The 17,372-nt window shown below is 46.3% G+C and overlaps 1 protein-coding gene across 5 annotated transcripts in view; it reads right to left on the bottom strand.

Annotated features, from left to right (window-relative positions):
* Positions 1–12,233: 12,233 nt before the first annotated feature.
* The window catches only part of LOC116937470 (uncharacterized), a 33,488-nt gene continuing 28,349 nt past the window's right edge, over positions 12,234–17,372 (bottom strand). Inside the window, exons 12-15 of one of the 5 annotated variants that reach the window (XM_032944577.2) lie at positions 15,889–15,956; positions 15,658–15,710; positions 13,129–13,233; positions 12,234–12,936 (exon numbers count right to left, since the gene is read on the bottom strand). In XM_032944577.2, the coding sequence (XP_032800468.1) occupies positions 12,829–12,936; positions 13,129–13,233; positions 15,658–15,710; positions 15,889–15,956 (334 nt within the window). In that variant the 3' untranslated portion in view covers positions 12,234–12,828. Of the gene's footprint in view, positions 12,937–13,128; positions 13,234–13,268; positions 13,703–15,657; positions 15,711–15,888; positions 15,957–17,372 lie in introns of those variants that run through there. The other 4 variants (XM_076060806.1, XM_032944575.2, XM_032944579.2 and 1 more) reach the window with 4 other exon arrangements.

Genomic DNA, 17,372 nt, shown 5'->3' with positions numbered 1-17,372 from the left:
GAGAGAGGCCTGCTGTTCAGTACACCCGTGTTGAGGGGCCTGCTGTTCAGCACACCCTTGCTGGTGAGAGAGGCCTGCTGTTCAACACACCCGTGCTGGTGAGAGGGGCCTGCTTTTCAGCACACCCTTGCTGGTGAGAGAGGCCTGCTGTTCAACACACCTGTGCTGGTGAGAGGGGCCTGCTTTTCAGCACACCCGTGCTGGTGAGAGAGGCCTGCTGTTCAACACACCCGTGCTGGTGAGAGGGGCCTGCTTTTCAGCACACCCGTGCTGGTGAGAGGGGCCTGCTGTTCAGCACACCCGTGCTGGTGAGAGAGGCCTGCTGTTCAGCTCACACGTGTTGAGGGGCCTGCTGTTCAGCACACCCGTGCTGGTGAGAGGGGCCTGCTGTTCATCACATCCGTGTTGGTGAGAGGGGCCTGCTGTTCAGCACACCGGTGCTGGTGAGAGAGGCCTGCTGTTCAGCACACCCGTGTTGAGGGGCCTGCTGTTCAGCACACCCGTGCTGGTGAGAGGGGCCTGCTGTTGAGGGGCCTACTGTTCAGCACACCCGTGTTGGTGAGAGAGGCCTGCTGTTCAGCACACCCGTGTTGAGGGGTCTACTGTTCAGCACACCCGTGCTGGTGAGAGGGGCCTGCTGTTCAACAGACCCGTGCTGGTGAGAGGGGCCTACTGTTCAGCACACCCGTGCTGGTGAGAGGGGCCTGCTGTTCAACACACCCGTGCTGGTGAGAGGGGCCTGCTGTTCAACACACCCGTGCTGGTGAGAGGGGCCTGCTGTTCAACACACCCGTGCTGGTGAGAGGGGCCTGCTGTTCATCACACCCGTGCTGGTGAGAGAGGCCTACTATTCATCACACCCGTGCTGGTGTGAGGGGCGTGCTGTTCATCACCCCCGTGTTGGTGAGAGGGGCCTGCTGTTCACTTCCATGCTGGTGAGAGAGGCCTACTGTTCATCACACCCGTGTTGGTGAGAGGGGCCTGCTGTTCACCACTCCCATGCTGGTGAGAGGGGCCTACTGTTCAACACACCAGTGCTGGTGAGAGAGTCCTGCTGTTCAGCACACCCGTGCTGGTGCGAAGATGGCGCTGATGATGGTAGCCTCAGCCGGTCGGTGCGCCCTGTTTTGTCTTGTTTTGTCTGTCAATTCAGTGTTTTGCCAAGATTTTCGGAGTTCTCTAACAAGAGACGAACTTTTAAATATCAGGGAAACAACTCCTGTGGATTTAATTCCTACTTTTCTGCTTCCAGCGGCAGAATTAGTAGGCATTCTAGTCAATGCCGCGCTAGGCTTTGCTCAAGCAACGAAACGCCGCCCAAGGGGTAAACGGTCGGGGGCTCTAGTACGGCTACGCAGACGCGGGATCCGAACAGTGCTTCCGAGCTTTTTCCTCTCCAACGTACGTTCAATGTACAACAAAATGGATGAACTTCAGCTACTGATGGTAAAAAACAAAGACTTTCTTTCAGCTTCTGCATTGTGCTTCACGGAAACATGGCTGTGTGATTTGATTCCGGACACTTCGCTACAACTAGCAGGATTCCATCTTGTAAGATCGGATCGTGACATAGCACTCTCCGGCAAGACGAAAGGCGGTGGTATTTGTTTTTACATTAACAGTGGCTGGTGTGTAGATGTCACAGTGATTCTGCAACATTGTTCTCCACTCCTTGAATCAATTTTTATAACCTGTAAACCGTTTTACTCGCCTCGCGAGTTCGCGTCGCTCATTTTGGTCGGAGTTTATTTGCCGCCTTGTCCTCAAGTTAAAGAGGCCCAACGCATGCTCGCCGATCAGATTCTGAGTGTGGAGCGAGCAAATCCAGATTCGTTGGTTATCGTACTTGGCGACTTTAACAAAGGTAATCTCAGCCACGAACTCCCCAAATACATACAATTCATTAAATGCCCAACCAGAGAAGGGAACACTCTGGATCACTGTTACACTACAGTCAGTAGAGCCTACCACGCCGTCCCCCGAGCAGCACTAGGACACTCTGACCATGCCATGGTCCACCTGATTCCTGCATACAGGCAGAAACTAAAACTCTGTAAACCTGCTGTGAGGACATCTAAACAGTGGACCAGTGAGGCTGTGGAAGATTTGCGGGCGTGCTTAGACTGTACTGACTGGGATATGTTCACGACTGCTACCAATAGTCTGGATGAACTCACAGAGGCTGTGACGTCCTACATCAGCTTCTGTGAGGACTGCTGTATCCCAACACGTACCAGGGTGAACTTTAACAACAATAAGCCCTGGTTCTCAGCAAAGCTCAGAAGGTTGAGGTTGGAGAAGGAGGAAGCATTTAGGAGTGGAGATAGAGACAGATTCAAGGAGTCGAAGAACAGGTTTAGCAAAGCGGTGAGAGAGGCTAAACGACTGTACTCAGAGAGACTAAAACACCAGTTCTCTACAAACGACGCTGCTTCTGTCTGGAGAGGGCTCAGGCAGATCACCAACTACAAACCCAGAGCCCCCCACACCACTAACGACTCCCGCCTAGCCAACGACCTGAACGAGTTCTACTGTAGATTTGAAAGACAATTGGACTGTCCTGAACCACCCCTTCCAACCCAAGAGGCCCCATCCCCCACCAATACTACAGAGACGACTATCTCCTTTCAGGAGGGAGAAGTTAATAGACTTTTCAAGAGGCAGAATCCACGCAAAGCAGCCGGGCCGGACTCTGTCTCTCCAGCCACCCTCAGGCACTGCGCTGACCAGCTGTCTCCGGTGTTCACCAACATCTTTAACACCTCCCTGGAGACATGCCATGTACCAGCCTGTCTCAAGTCCTCCACCATCATCCCTGTGCCCAAAAAGCTAAGGCCAACAGGACTAAATGATTACAGACCGGTCGCCCTTACATCTGTGATAATGAAGTCTTTTGAGCGCCTGGTCCTGGCACACCTCAAAGCCATCACAGACCCTCTCCTGGACCCCCTTCAGTTTGCCTACAGAGCCAACAGGTCTGTGGACGATGCAGTTAACATGGCCCTCCACTTCACCCTACAGCATCTGGACGCCCCAGCATCCTACGCCAGGATCCTGTTTGTGGACTTCAGCTTTGCCTTCAACACCATCATCCCTGCCCTGCTTCAGGACAAGCTCTTCCAGCTGAACGTGCCATACACCACCTGTAAATGGATCACAGACTTCCTGTCTGACAGGAAGCAGTGCGTTAAGCTGGGAACACAAGTCTCTGGCTCCAGGTCCATCAGCACCGGAACTCCTCAGGGCTGCGTCCTTTCCCCTCTGCTCTTCTCCCTGTATACCAACAGCTGCACCTCCAATCATCTGTCCGTCAAACTATTGAAGTTTGCGGATGACACCACCCTCATTGGGCTGATCTCTGGTGGGGATGAGTCTGACTATAGGTGGGAAGCTGACAATCTGGTGACCTGGTGTAGCCAGAACAACTTAGAGCTAAATGCTCTAAAGACAGTTGAGATGGTTGTGGACTTCAGGAAGAATACAGCACCACTCACCCCCATCACCCTGTTAGACTCCCCAGTAAAAATTGTAGAGTCCTTCCGCTTCCTGGGCACTATTCTCTCCCGGGACCTCAAGTGGGAATTGAACATCAGCTCCCTCACCAAGAAAGCTCAACAGAGGATGTACTTTCTACGGCAGCTGAAGAAATTCAACCTGCCAAAGACAATGATGGTGCAATTCTATACAGCGATCATTGAATCCATCCTCACCTCCTCCATAACCGTCTGGTACGCTGCTGCCACTGCCAAGGACAAGAGCAGACTGCAGCGTATCATCCACACTGCTGAGAAGGTAATTGCCTGCAATCTACCGACCCTCGAGGACCTGCACACGACAAGGTCTATGAGGCGAGCGAGGAAGATTATGGCCGATTTCTCCCACCCTGGACACTCTCTGTTTCAGCTACTCCCCTCCGGCAGAAGGCTTCGGTCCATCAGGACCAAAACCTCACGCCATAAAAACAGTTTCTTCCCATCTGCTGCTGGCCTGTTAAACAAGGCCAAGGGCTAACACTGTTTTTAACATTTGATCTACATAACGACACGTTGCTGATATTAACTATGTTTCCCTATTTGTATTTTTAAATTATATCTTAAAGCTATTTTATATTCGATATTTATTTAATTTTATATACTTCAGCCCCTTAGTGTTAGACTTTTAACCCTTATTATAGTAAGACTTGTTTAAAACTTATTTAAGATTTTAGATTCCTATATGTTGAATGTATGCACCATCCTGCCAAAGTAAATTCCGTGTCGGTGTGAACTTACATGGCGAATAAAACCCTTTCTGATTCTGATTCTAAGTGTCTGTTTGTGTCTGTATGTAAGTGTCTGTATGTAAGTGTCTGTATGTAAGTGTCTGTATGTAAGTGGCTGTATGTAAGTGTCTGTAAGTGTCTGTATGTAAGTGTCTGTATATAAGTGTCTGTATGTAAGTGTCTGTATGTAAGTATCTGTATGTAAATGTCTGTGTGTAAGTGTCTGTATGTAAGTGTCTTAGTGTCTGTATGTAAGTGTCTGTATGTAAGTGTCTGTTTGTGTCTGTATGTAAGTGTCTGTATGTAAGTGTCTGTATGTAAGTGGCTGTATGTAAGTGTCTGTAAGTGTCTGTATGTAAGTATCTGTATGTAAGTGTCTGTATGTAAGTTTCTGTATGTAAGTGTATGGTTGTAAGTGTCTGTATGTAAGTGTCTGTATGTAAGTGCCTGTTTGTAAGTGTCTGTATGTAAGTGTCTGTATATAAGTGCCTGTATGTAAGTGTCTGTATGTAAGTGTCTCAGTGTCTGTATGTAAGTGTCTGTATGTAAGTGTCTCAGTGTCTGTATGTAAGTGTCTGTATGTAAGCTTCTGTATGTAAGTGTCTGTAAGTAGTGTCTCTATGTAAGTGTCTCAGTGTCTGTATGTAAGTTTCTGTATGTAAGTGTCTCAATGTAAGTGTCTGTATGTAAGTGTCTGTATGTCAGTGTCACAGTGTCTGTATGTAAGTGTCTGTATGTAAGTGTCTCAGTGTCTGTATGTAAGTGTCTGTATGTAAGCGTCTGTATGTGTCTATGTAAGTGTCTCAGTGTCTGTATTTAAGTGTCTGTATGTAAGTGTCTGTATGTAAGTGTCTCAGTGTCCTTATGTAAGTGTATGTAAGTGTCTGTATGTAAGTGTCTGTATGTAAGTGTATGTAACTTTCTGTATGTGTCTATGTAAGTGTTTCAGTGTCTGTATGTAAGTGTCTGTATGTAAGTGTCTACTCCAGAAACAACGAAAAGCCACTACGGGTGGCCACGTGGAATGTTCGAACGCTCACTGCAGAGGAGAGGCTGCCACTCCTCTGTCGGGAGCTGGACCGGTACCGCCTGGATCTATGCGGCATTCAGGAGGTCCGGTGGACCGGCTCTGGCTCCTGCCACCATGAGGGGTGGACAGTCCTCTACTCGGGGCAGCAGACTGCCAAACAACAGGGTGTGGGTCTTCTTTTGAACAAAAGAATGAAGGGGGCGTGGGAGCGTGGCGGTGAGGTGTGGGAAGCTGTAAGCCCCAGGCTACTTTGGGCTCGCCTTCCCATCAACCGGAGGCGAGGAATGGTGGTCGTGGTTACTTATGCCCCCACCGAAGATGAACATCCGTGGAGGGATGCAGGCAAAGCCGATGAGTCAGATGCCTTCTATGACCTCCTGTCACAGGTGCTGGCTAAAGTGGCCCCTCGGGATAGAGTCATCATGTTGGGTGACTTCAATGCCCGAGTTGGTCATGATACTGGCACCTGGTCTGGAGTGATTGGAGGGCATGGGCCAGATCAGCTCAATAACAACGGTAGGAGGCTGCTAGATTTTTGTGCAGCCCATGGGCTTGTAATTACCAACACGCTGTTCCGGCATCGGCGCATCCACACAACATCATGGATGCATGCCGGGTCCAAGCAAGAACATCTGCTGGACTACATAGTGACGGACCAGCGAATGCGAGCCCATGTCCTTGACACCAGGACCTACCGTGGAGCTGATCTGCCCTCTGACCATCGACTAGTCATCTGTAAGATGCGCCTGCCATTCTTCCACTCCGGTGGTAGGTGTACACCCAGGACCCCATTCCAACCTAAAGTGGCCTGGTCTCAGTTATCTGATGAAAGTTGCAAGCGAGAATTTCATCATCGCTTGCGGCTGGGATTGGCATCGTCCCCGACTCCTCCTGATGTCGAGGGTAAATGGGCGAGGTTTAGGACTGTGACTCATGCAGCTGCAATGGCTGCTTTGGGTACGCGGTCCAGACCTCCCCAGACACCCTGGATGACAGAGGAGTTGTTCAGGATGGTTGAGAAAAAGCGACAGGCCCACTGTCATCGGCTACAGAATCCCACGTCAGAGAATGAGGAGGCTTACCGCAGCCTTCGCTCGGAGGTTCGGAGAGCCGTGAGGCGCTGCAAGGATGGGTGGTGGTCGCGGGTTGCTGAGGAGATGGAGTCTGCCTCAGTGGCCCGTGATCACAAATCGCTATTTAACTCCATCAAAAAAGTAACCTGCAGCGCCACACCTATTACCATCATTAGGGGAAAAAACGGTGATCCAATTTCCGACCCCCAGGAACAGGTTCGCAGATTTGCTGAGCATTTCTGTGAGGTCCTGGGGGAGGGAAAATCCCTCAGCCAGGAAAACATCGTGGCACAAAGTGAGGATGACCCTGCTGATGCTGCGGTGCCTCAAATATTGGATGAAGTCACCCCCTGTGAGTGGCTGGCTGAGGTGCCATCTGCTGAGGAAGTATTGAAGGCGATCCGGAGTCTGAGACCAGGAAAGGCAGCGGGCAGAGATGATCTCCCAAGCGAAATGCTGAGGGAGGGTGGCGTTTGTGCACAGACTGCCCTATATGACATCATAACAACAGTCTGGACCACTGGACGGGTTCCGCAGGATTGGAAGGATGCCCTGGTGGTCCCCCTTTTTAAGAAGGGGGACCGCACAGACTGTAACAACTACAGGGGCATCTCACTCCTCAGTGTGCCGGGAAAGGTCCTGGCAAGGATTATTCAGCATCGCCTTGCCAGGCACGCTGAGGAAAGGCTTGCGGAGCCCCAATGCGGTTTCAGGAAAGGGCGGTCCTGCACAGATGCCATATTTTCTGTCCGTCTGCTACAGCAGAGGTGTAGGGAATTCCAACAAGACCTACATCTCTGCTTTATTGACCTGGTCAAGGCCTATGATACCATCAGTAGGCCTGGGCTCTGGGTCGTTCTTCGTGCTTTTGGAGTACCAGACCCTCTGCTCACGATCATTAAGGACCTTCATGATGGTGAGCGGGCCCGGGTAAAACTACGTGGCCGGGAGTCAGAGCCATTCCCTGTACACCTTGGGGTGCGACAGGGATGTCCTCTGGCTCCCACATTATTTAACATCTATTTTGACCACGTAGTTCGTGAAGCCTTCAATAGCTGTACCGGGGGAATCTCCATATGGTACAGATATAATGGGAGGCTAATCGATGCCCGGGTGCGGTCAAGGGATGGCTCCCTATTGCTCAACCACGTTATGTATGCTGATGACTTGGTAATAGCTGCTCAGTCAGAGGAGGAGTTGGAGACGCTGCTGCTGAGACTGGAGCGTGCCACTAAGAGGTGGGGCCTTACCATCAGCCCCACCAAAACTAAGCACCTGCCTGGGTATTTTGTACCATCGGACACTCCACCCCCAAAACTCCCAATCGGTGATGGGGCAGTTGTGGAGAGAGTGGAGAGTTTCCCATACCTGGGCAGTGTGCTTATGACTGGCTCCAGTTTAACAGCAGAGGTCTCACTCCGAATCAGTCGAGCAGCAATATCTTTTCATCGGTTGCGTAACGCTGTGTGGAAGCTACCTGGTCTGTCGCTCCGCACTAAGCTTCAGGTCTTCTCGGCCACGGTCATTCCCTCCCTTCTCTACGCTTGCGAAACGTGGACCCCCCTAATGGAACATCTTCGCCGGTTAGAAACATTTAGGCTGACCTGCCTACGATCCATCCTGGGTTTAACCAGACTGGATTGTGTGAGGAGCTCACAAATCCTTGAAAGATCTGGGCAGGGTCCCATCGGTGAGCTCCTCCGGCAGGCAAGGCTGCGATGGCTGGGTCATGTAGCCCGCATGCCCAGCCACCGCATGCCGAAACAGCTTTTGTTTGGCCGGATTGAGGGGGCTAAGCGGGCGCGGCACGGGCTAGAGAAGAGATGGAGTGATGTGGTACAGGAGGACGTGGAGCTGAGTGGACTTGCCGATGACTGGTACCAGCGGTGTCAAGATCGGCCTCTGTGGAGGAGGCTCGTGAAGGATGCTACTGGGCAGTTGGAGGCAGTCGCCCTCCAACAACAACGGAGGGCGGAGGAGCGACGCTCACAACAGCGAGCGGAGCGCCGGGTGGCTAAAGCACAGCAGGTTGGCACAGTAGGGGGCACAGGTGGTGCATCAGCCAGTCATCTCAGTCAGTCGACCCGTGGCACCTGGGTCTGCCCCGTGACCTCCTGCCAGCGGGCGTTCGACACTTCACGTGGCCTCAGGGTGCACATAGCCTGGCACAAGCGTCGTGGTGACGTCACCGCCACTTAGTGGCGAATGGCGGTTGTTGTTGTTGTATATAAGTGTCTGTATGTAAGTGTCTGTATGTAAGCTTCTGTATGTACGTGTCTGTAAGTAGTGTCTCTATGTAAGTGTCTCAGTGTCTGTATGTAAGTGTCTGTATGTAAGTGTCTCAATGTAAGTGTCTGTATGTAAGTGTCTGTATGTACGTGTCTCAAGGTAAGTGTCTGTATGTAATTGTCTGTATGTAAGTGTCTTTATGTAAGAGTCTGTATGCAAGTGTCTGTATGTACGTGTCTAAGTGTCTGTATGTAAGTATCTCTATGTAAGAGTCTGTATGTAAGTGTCAGTATGTAAGTGTCTAAGTGTCTGTATGTAAGGGTCTGTATGTAAGTGTCTATATGTAAGTGTCTGTATGTAAGTGTCTGTATGTAAGTGTCTGTATGTAAGTATCTGTATGTAAGTGTCTGTATGTAAGTGTCTGTATGTAAGTGTCTGTATGTAAGTGTCTGTATGTAAGTGTCTCAGTATCTGTATGTAAGTGTCTGTATGTAAGTGTCTGTAAGTGTCTGTATGTAAGTGTCTGTATGTAAGTGTCTTTATGTAAGTGGCTGTATGTAAGTGTCTGTAAGTGTCTGTATGTAAGTATCTGTATGTAAGTGTCTGTATGTAAGTTTCTGTATGTAAGTGTATGTTTGTAAGTGTCTGTATGTAAGTGTCTGTATGTAAGTGCCCGTTTGTAAGTGTCTGTATGTAAGTGTCTGTATATAAGTGCCTGTATGTAAGTGTCTGTATGTAAGTGTCTCAGTGTCTGTATGTAAGTGTCTGTATGTAAGTGTCTCAGTGTCTGTATGTAAGTGTCTGTATGTAAGCTTCTGTATGTAAGTGTCTGTAAGTAGTGTCTCTATGTAAGTTTCTGTATGTAAGTGTCTCAATGTAAGTGTCTGTATGTAAGTGTCTGTATGTCAGTGTCACAGTGTCTGTATGTAAGTGTCTGTATGTAAGTGTCTCAGTGGCTGTATGTAAGTGTCTGTATGTAAGCGTCTGTATGTGTCTATGTAAGTGTCTCAGTGTCTGTATTTAAGTGTCTGTATGTAAGTGTCTGTATGTAAGTGTCTCAGTGTCTGTATGTAAGTGTATGTAAGTGTCTGAATGTAAGTGTCTGTATGTAAGTGTCTGTATGTAACTGTCTGTATGTAAGTGTCTGTATATAAGTGTCTGTATGTAAGTGTCTGTATGTAAGTGTATGTAAGTTTCTGTATGTAAGTGTCTATGTAAGTGTCTCAGTGTCTGTATGTAAGTGTCTGTATGTAACTGTCTGAATGTAAGTGTCTGTATATAAGTGTCTGTATGTAAGTGTCTGTATGTAAGTGTATGTAAGTGTCTGTATGTAAGTGTCTGTATGTAAGTGTCTCAGTGTCTGTATGTAAGTGTATGTAAGTTTCTGTATGTAAGTGTCTATGTAAGTGTTTCAGTGTCTGTATGTAAGTGTCTGTATGTAAGTGTCTGTATGTAACTGTCTGTATGTAAGTGTCTGTATATAAGTGTCTGTATGTAAGTGTCTGTATGTAAGTGTATGTAAGTTTCTGTATTTAAGTGTCTATGTAAGTGTCTCAGTGTCTGTATGTAAGTGTCTGTATGTAAGCGTCTGTATGTGTCTATGTAAGTGTCTCAGTGTCTGTATTTAAGTGTCTGTATGTAAGTGTCTGTATGTAAGTGTCTCAGTGTCTGTATGTAAGTGTATGTAAGTGTCTGTATGTAAGTGTCTGTATGTAAGTGTATGTAAGTTTCTGTATGTGTCTATGTAAGTGTTTCAGTGTCTGTATGTAAGTGTCTGTATGTAAGTGTCTGTATGTAAGTGTCTGTATGTAAGTGTCTGTATATAAGTGTCTGTATGTAAGTGTCTGTATGTAAGCTTCTGTATGTAAGTGTCTGTAAGTAGTGTCTCTATGTAAGTGTCTTAGTGTCTGTATGTGTCTGTATGTAAGTGTCTCAATGTAAGTGTCTGTATGTAAGTGTCTGTATGTACGTGTCTCAAGGTAAGTGTCTGTATGTAATTGTCTGTATGTAAGTGTCTTTATGTAAGAGTCTGTATGCAAGTGTCTGTATGTACGTGTCTAAGTGTCTGTATGTAAGTGTCTCTATGTAAGAGTCTGTATGTAAGTGTCAGTATGTAAGTGTCTAAGTGTCTGTATGTAAGGGTCTGTATGTAAGTGTCTATATGTAAGTGTCTGTATGTAAGTGTCTGTATGTAAGTGTCTGTATGTAAGTGTCTGTATGTAAGTATCTGTATGTAAATGTCTGTGTGTAAGTGTCTGTATGTAAGTGTCTTAGTGTCTGTATGTAAGTGTCTGTATGTAAGTGTCTGTTTGTGTCTGTATGTAAGTGTCTGTATGTAAGTGTCTGTATGTAAGCGTCTGTATGTAAGTGGCTGTATGTAAGTGTCTGTAAGTGTCTGTATGTAAGTATCTGTATCTAAGTGTCTGTATGTAAGTTTCTGTATGTAAGTGTATGTTTGTAAGTGTCTGTATGTAAGTGTCTGTATGTAAGTGCCTGTTTGTAAGTGTCTGTATGTAAGTGTCTGTATATAAGTGCCTGTATGTAAGTGTCTGTATGTAAGTGTCTCAGTGTCTGTATGTAAGTGTCTGTATGTAAGTGTCTCAGTGTCTGTATGTAAGTGTCTGTATGTAAGCTTCTGTATGTAAGTGTCTGTAAGTAGTGTCTCTATGTAAGTGTCTCAGTGTCTGTATGTAAGTTTCTGTATGTAAGTGTCTCAATGTAAGTGTCTGTATGTAAGTGTCTGTATGTCAGTGTCACAGTGTCTGTATGTAAGTGTCTGTATGTAAGTGTCTCAGTGTCTGTATGTAAGTGTCTGTATGTAAGCGTCTGTATGTGTCTATGTAAGTGTCTCAGTGTCTGTATTTAAGTGTCTGTATGTAAGTGTCTGTATGTAAGTGTCTCAGTGTCTGTATGTAAGTGTATGTAAGTGTCTGTATGTAAGTGTCTGTATGTAAGTGTCTCAGTGTCTGTATGTAAGTGTATGTAAGTTTCTGTATGTAAGTGTCTATTTAAGTGTTTCAGTGTCTGTATGTAAGTGTCTGTATGTAAGTGTCTGTATGTAACTGTCTGTATGTAAGTGTCTGTATATAAGTGTCTGTATGTAAGTGTCTGTATGTAAGTGTTTGTATGTAAGTGTCTCAGTATCTGTATGTAAATGTCTTTATGTAAGTGTCTGTATGTAAGTGTCTCAGTGTCTGTTTGTGTCAGTATGTAAGTGTCTGTATGTAAGTGTCTGTATGTAAGTGTCTATGTAAGTGTCTCAGTGTCTGTATGTAAGTGTCTGTATGTAAGTGTCTGTATGTAAGTGTCTTAGTGTCTGTATGTAATTGTCCGTATGTAAGTGTCTTTATGTAAGAGTCTGTATGTAAGTGTCTGTATGTAATGTCGTCTGTCTGTGTGTGTGTGTGTACGCTTAAGGTACACACACACACACAGACAGACGACATTGCCTGGGACTTGACACCTGTCAAGCACGCCGATTATTCACCGGCGTTTTATATCTTTAACCCGTCGATGCCATGTGTTTAAATAAACTCTACTTCCCTGGTGTCTACTTCCTTAACTCGGATAACCCTGTAGGGCAGTGGCTCTTCACAACCTGAGGGTGCGAGATTCCCTTTCTGGGGGGGTACGAGACACGGCCAGATTTGTTTTCTTTAGAAGGTGAAAAAACAAAACGCAAATTTAGCGTGGATACGTTAGTACAACTACTTTGTTTCATCAACCCCTGTGTATTTATTGTGGCCTTACGTCCCACAGGGGGTGCAGAGGAGTTGCTGTGTACAGTAAAACCTTGGATTGCGAGTAACTTGGCCTGCGAGTGTTTGGCGAGACGGGCTACATTTGTAAATAAATATTAACTTGATAAACGAGCGAGGTTCTCGCAATACGCGCAGCGCACGTGTAGACACGCTTTGTACTGCCGGGCGTCACGTGATCACAACTGATGTACCGAGTGCTCTGATTATACGCGAGTGCTTTGGATTACAAAACACGTTTCCGGAACGAATCGAGCTCGCGATCCCACGGTTTCTACCGTATCGACGTTGTACGACGTTGTTAACGGCTGAGAGCCACAAGGGGTGGCAGGCTGCGGTCAAGGTGAAGAGACACCGCTCTCGGGGGAAGGACGGCCGGGGGTTGAAACGATAAAAGGGAGAGAGGGCGAAGGGGGAGGAGGAGGGGAACGCCTAAATGCACCCGAATGAGCGAGCTGAAAAATAACGCTCCAACATTTACCTCTCCTGAGACAGCTCTGATTCCAGGACGTTCACCGCGTTCAAGGCGTCTCTGAGGTCATTCTCCAAGACGCGCTCTTTTGCTTTCGCTCCGTTGAGTTCGCTCTGGAAGGTAAACGACGCCCCAAGATGCGGCGCCGGGCGACGCGAATTGCCACATTTGTGCGCGCAAAAAAGAGCATCCGCAGCGACGACAATTGACGCAATTCTAACACGCGTTTGCAAATGATAACGCTCACAGGGAAGTGTTGCGCGGGTTATTATTTTACCCGTAGATTTAAGAAACGTTCGAAATACCTTGCTTTCGTTTTTCAGCGTTTCCATGGCGGCTATCCGCTGTTCCATTTGACAGACGGCTTCTTGGAGTGAAGCTCTCTCTCGTTTGAACGCGTCTAAGGATTCCTTCACGCAAGACACGACACGAGACCAACACTTCCTACGATACCCCAAGATGTGTTTATTGCACCACGGTGGGCGTAAGCTCTCGGATGCCGTAGCGATAGGTTTTACCCTTTTAACTGGCACCAAAAACTGACACCTTTATTCAAGGCATCATGTCTGCAATAACCGCAACACAAGCAGTCAAAATGCAAGCAAAAAAGAGACAACTCTGATAATGATATTGGCACTGTCCTTGAATTTGATTGGTCCACACCCGAGACGGCTTTTCTTAGAGCCTAGTCTCCACTGGTGTTGGACCAGAAGACGCCAAAAGGCATACAACTCAAAAACAGCGCACTATCAGAGTATTGAGGGCTCGGGGTGAGCATTTACATTATGAGACCTCCTTTGCCAGTAACAAGATATAGGAATAGGTTTTTACCCTTTTAACTGGCACCAAAAACTGACACCTTTATTCAAGGCATCATGTCTGCAATAACCGCAACACAAGCAGTCAAAATGCAAGCAAAAAGACAACTCTGATAACGATATTGGCACTGTCCTTGAATTTGATTGGTCCACACCCGAGACGGCTTTTCTTAGAGCCTAGTCTCCACTGGTGTTGGACCAGAAGATGCCAAAAGGCGTACAACTCAAAAACAACGCACTATCAGAGTATTGAGGGCTCGGGGTGAGCATTTACATTATGAGACCTCCTTTGCCAGTAACAAGATATAGGAATAGGTTTTTACCCTTTTAACTGGCACAAAAAACTCAAATTCAAGGACAGTGCCAATATTATTATCAGAGTTGTCTCTTTTGTTTGCATTTTGACTGCTTGTGTTGTGGTTATTGCAGACATGATGCCTTGAATAAAGGTGTCAGTTTTTCGTGCCAGTTTAAAAGGGTAGAACCTATTACTATATCTTGTTACTGGCAAAGGAGGTCTCATAATGTAAATGCTCTCGGATGCCGTCTGAACGTTCCCTTTCTCTCCCCCCTCCCCCCCCCCCCACGTGCTCCCCGAGCCTCTCAGGAGCTCAACGTGAAACGCCTTGCCAAGCAAAACAAAAAATATTGGGACGCGACCCAAACGCCGTTGCGAGCACAGCGACGGAGACCGACGCAGTGGCCGGCGTTCCGTGTTTGATAAAATCGAAAAGCACCGTTAGACCTCCTTTGCCAGTGCCAAAATATAATAATATAATAGGGGTTTTCCCCCTTTTTTCTGGCAACAAAACTGAAACCTTTTTATACAAGGATTCATGTCGCTGCATCGACCACAATACCTGCAGTCAAAACGCAAACAAAAAAACCTACTATGATAATATATATGTGGCATTGTCCTTGAAACTGATTGGTCCACACCTAGGGACGGCTTTCTTTTGAGCCTCGACCCAATTGGTGCTAGACCACATGACGCCAAAAGGCGTCACACAGCTCAAAGACAATGCACTATCCAGGTAATGAGGGCTCGGGGTGAGCATCTACATCATTGGACCTCCTTTGCCAGTGCCAAAATATAATAATAGAGGGGTTTTCCCCCTTTTTTTGGCAACAAAACTGAAACCTTTTTTTACGAGGAGTCACGTCGCTGCATTGACCACAATATACCTGCAGTCAAAATTCAAACAAAAAACCTACTATGATAATATATGTGGCATTGTCCTTGAAACTGATTGGTCCACGCCAAAAGGCGTCACACAGCTCAAAGACAATGTACGCCTTTTGGCGTCATCTTGTCGAGCACCAATTGGGTCGAGGCTCAAAAGAAAGCCGTCCCTTGGTGTGGACCAATCAGTTTCAAGGACAATGCCACATATATATTATCATAGTAGGTTTTTTGTTTGCATTTTGACTGCAGGTATTGTGGTTATTGCAGTGACGTGAATCCTCGTAAAAAGGTTTCAGTTTTATTGCCAGAAAAAAGAGGAAAAACCCTATTATTATAAATCGAAAAGCGATTGTGTTTTTTTTTGGGTAACAAAGTGCGAGCCCCAATACGGCAACGCTGCATAGCTTGCTCAAGCAGGTGACTTCGCTGGCGGAAAACAATCCCAACGCAATTGAACCATTTCAGAGAAGTGGGGCGGGTGGGAAGATAAATCGAAATCATTTAATGTAGCTGCTACAAAGCTTTGGAACCATCTAGCATCGTCTCTTAGCACCTTCACTCTGTCATCTCTGTCCTCACCTAAACCGACTGTTAAGATCACAAAAGTTTCAAATGTGAATGTAAATAGTACAATCTAATTGATTTATTTTAAAAATGTGAACCTGTGTAATTGTTCAAATAGAATGATTTGCTGAGCCACCATTGACAAAGAGCTTTTTTGGCTCATTGGGCTTTACTTGGCTAATGAACTTGTGAACTACAATCGCGACGTTGAACGTCGTCCGCTCTTCTGGCTGATATTGCGATAGACGACATTGAAATGTGCTCACCAGCGTTTCGCGATGTTTCATGTCGTTATTGTCGCTTGCAATCTTCAAATTACCTAAAAATATTAATCGAGTGATAATATTAATTAAGGATTACCAATAAACGTTGGACAACGATGAAAATATATTAAACAGACGTTAACAATGTACACTCCTGATAGAGGTCAAATGTCACACGTGCGATAAATAATTAACACTCGCAATGGTCACTGACACTCTCAAAACGTTGCCTACCTATTTCTGTATTTTTTTCACGAATATTTCTTTCAAGCCTGCTACGAATCTCAGCTTCTTCGCTGCGCCTGATAAAAAAAAAACATAACAAGACATCTGCCTCATTTAATTGTTAAAAAAAATGTCATACGCAACGCAGCACACAATCAATGCAAGACGAAAATCGTCCCCGTGTAGCCTTAACAGACTGTTGGGTCAAGTGCTGCTCGCGAGCATCATTGTTAAGGCCGGCACGGTACACGAGGGGGTGGGTGGCCAGCACCACGCCCGGCCGCCTTTGTCTCCCCAGTGGCAATGTTCACACACCGCACCAGGGTACTCATTTGAGGCCGAGTTGAGTGGAGGCCCGGGACCGGTTCGGATAATCGTCACGCGGACGTTGTGTTCGTGATGTGCGGCAGAAGCCAGATTAAACGATGCAGAAAACTGCATCGGTAAACAAACTGTACTCTATTATTGGTTCTTTCGGTAAAGTCACCACGTAGAAGGGAAACAATAAAATAATAAAAATATAAAACGATAAAATTCTCACGTGTGAAAACCACATATCAAGAAAATTTTCTTGCAGTGGTTTTCACACCTGACGATGATTGCTTGCGTTGCAGTCGAAACGTCGTGAGAATTTAATTGTTTTATATTTTTATTATTTTAGTGTTTCCCTTCTACGTGGTGACTTTACCGAAAGAACCAAGAATATAAATCGCTGCAGTCACGAAAGCTTTAAATAAAAATTTAAACTGTACTGTATTTGTTTTGCTTTACAGATACAACAACAGTCAGAGATGTTCTACGCAATGCAGCGCCTTCTCCTTAGTAGCTCCCAACGTCTGAAATTCACAAACTTGAAAACTCGCTAATAACTTAATTGGGGGAAACACGAAGCAACTGTCGCCCCCTACTGCAAAATAATTGCAGACCCAGCGCATCGTGGCTGCTTCTCCCTCTCCCCCCTCCTCCGTTCCGAACAATGATGGACTCGTCCGTCTGAACAAAGCTCGTCGCTTTCCGTGGTGCTAACGTTGAAACAAGGAAAAAATAAACCGGCATGCTAATCCCTCACACTAACATTCTGCCTTTAACATCCTGCTAATCCAACCCATTAACACAGCTATTTCAATGCTAAATTATTCTGTTGATATGTAAACTCGGACTTTAACACCCTGCTAATCCAACACATTAACACAGCTACTTCAATGCTAAATCCTTCTGTTGATATGTAAACTCTGACTTTAACATAGCTACTTCCGTGACCAGTCACATGCTGATCCCTCACACTAACATCATGCTAATCTCCCAGTTACATTCTAATTTGTTGACTTTAACATCCTGCTAATCCAACACATTAACACAGCTACATCAATGCTAAATCCTTATGTTGATATGTAAACTCGGACTTTAACATAGCTACTTCCGTGACCAGTCACATGCTGATCCCTCACGTTAACATTCTGCTAATCTCCCAGTTACATGCTAATTCCTCACAT

The sequence above is a fragment of the Petromyzon marinus genome, unplaced genomic scaffold (assembly GCF_048934315.1).
Source record: "Petromyzon marinus isolate PM22_M1 ecotype Great Lakes invasive population unplaced genomic scaffold, UKy_Petmar_22M1.pri1.0 PM_G_Scaffold_24, whole genome shotgun sequence".
Taxonomy (NCBI): Eukaryota; Metazoa; Chordata; class Hyperoartia; order Petromyzontiformes; family Petromyzontidae; genus Petromyzon; species Petromyzon marinus.
This window is presented reverse-complemented; position numbering and strand designations above follow the sequence as displayed.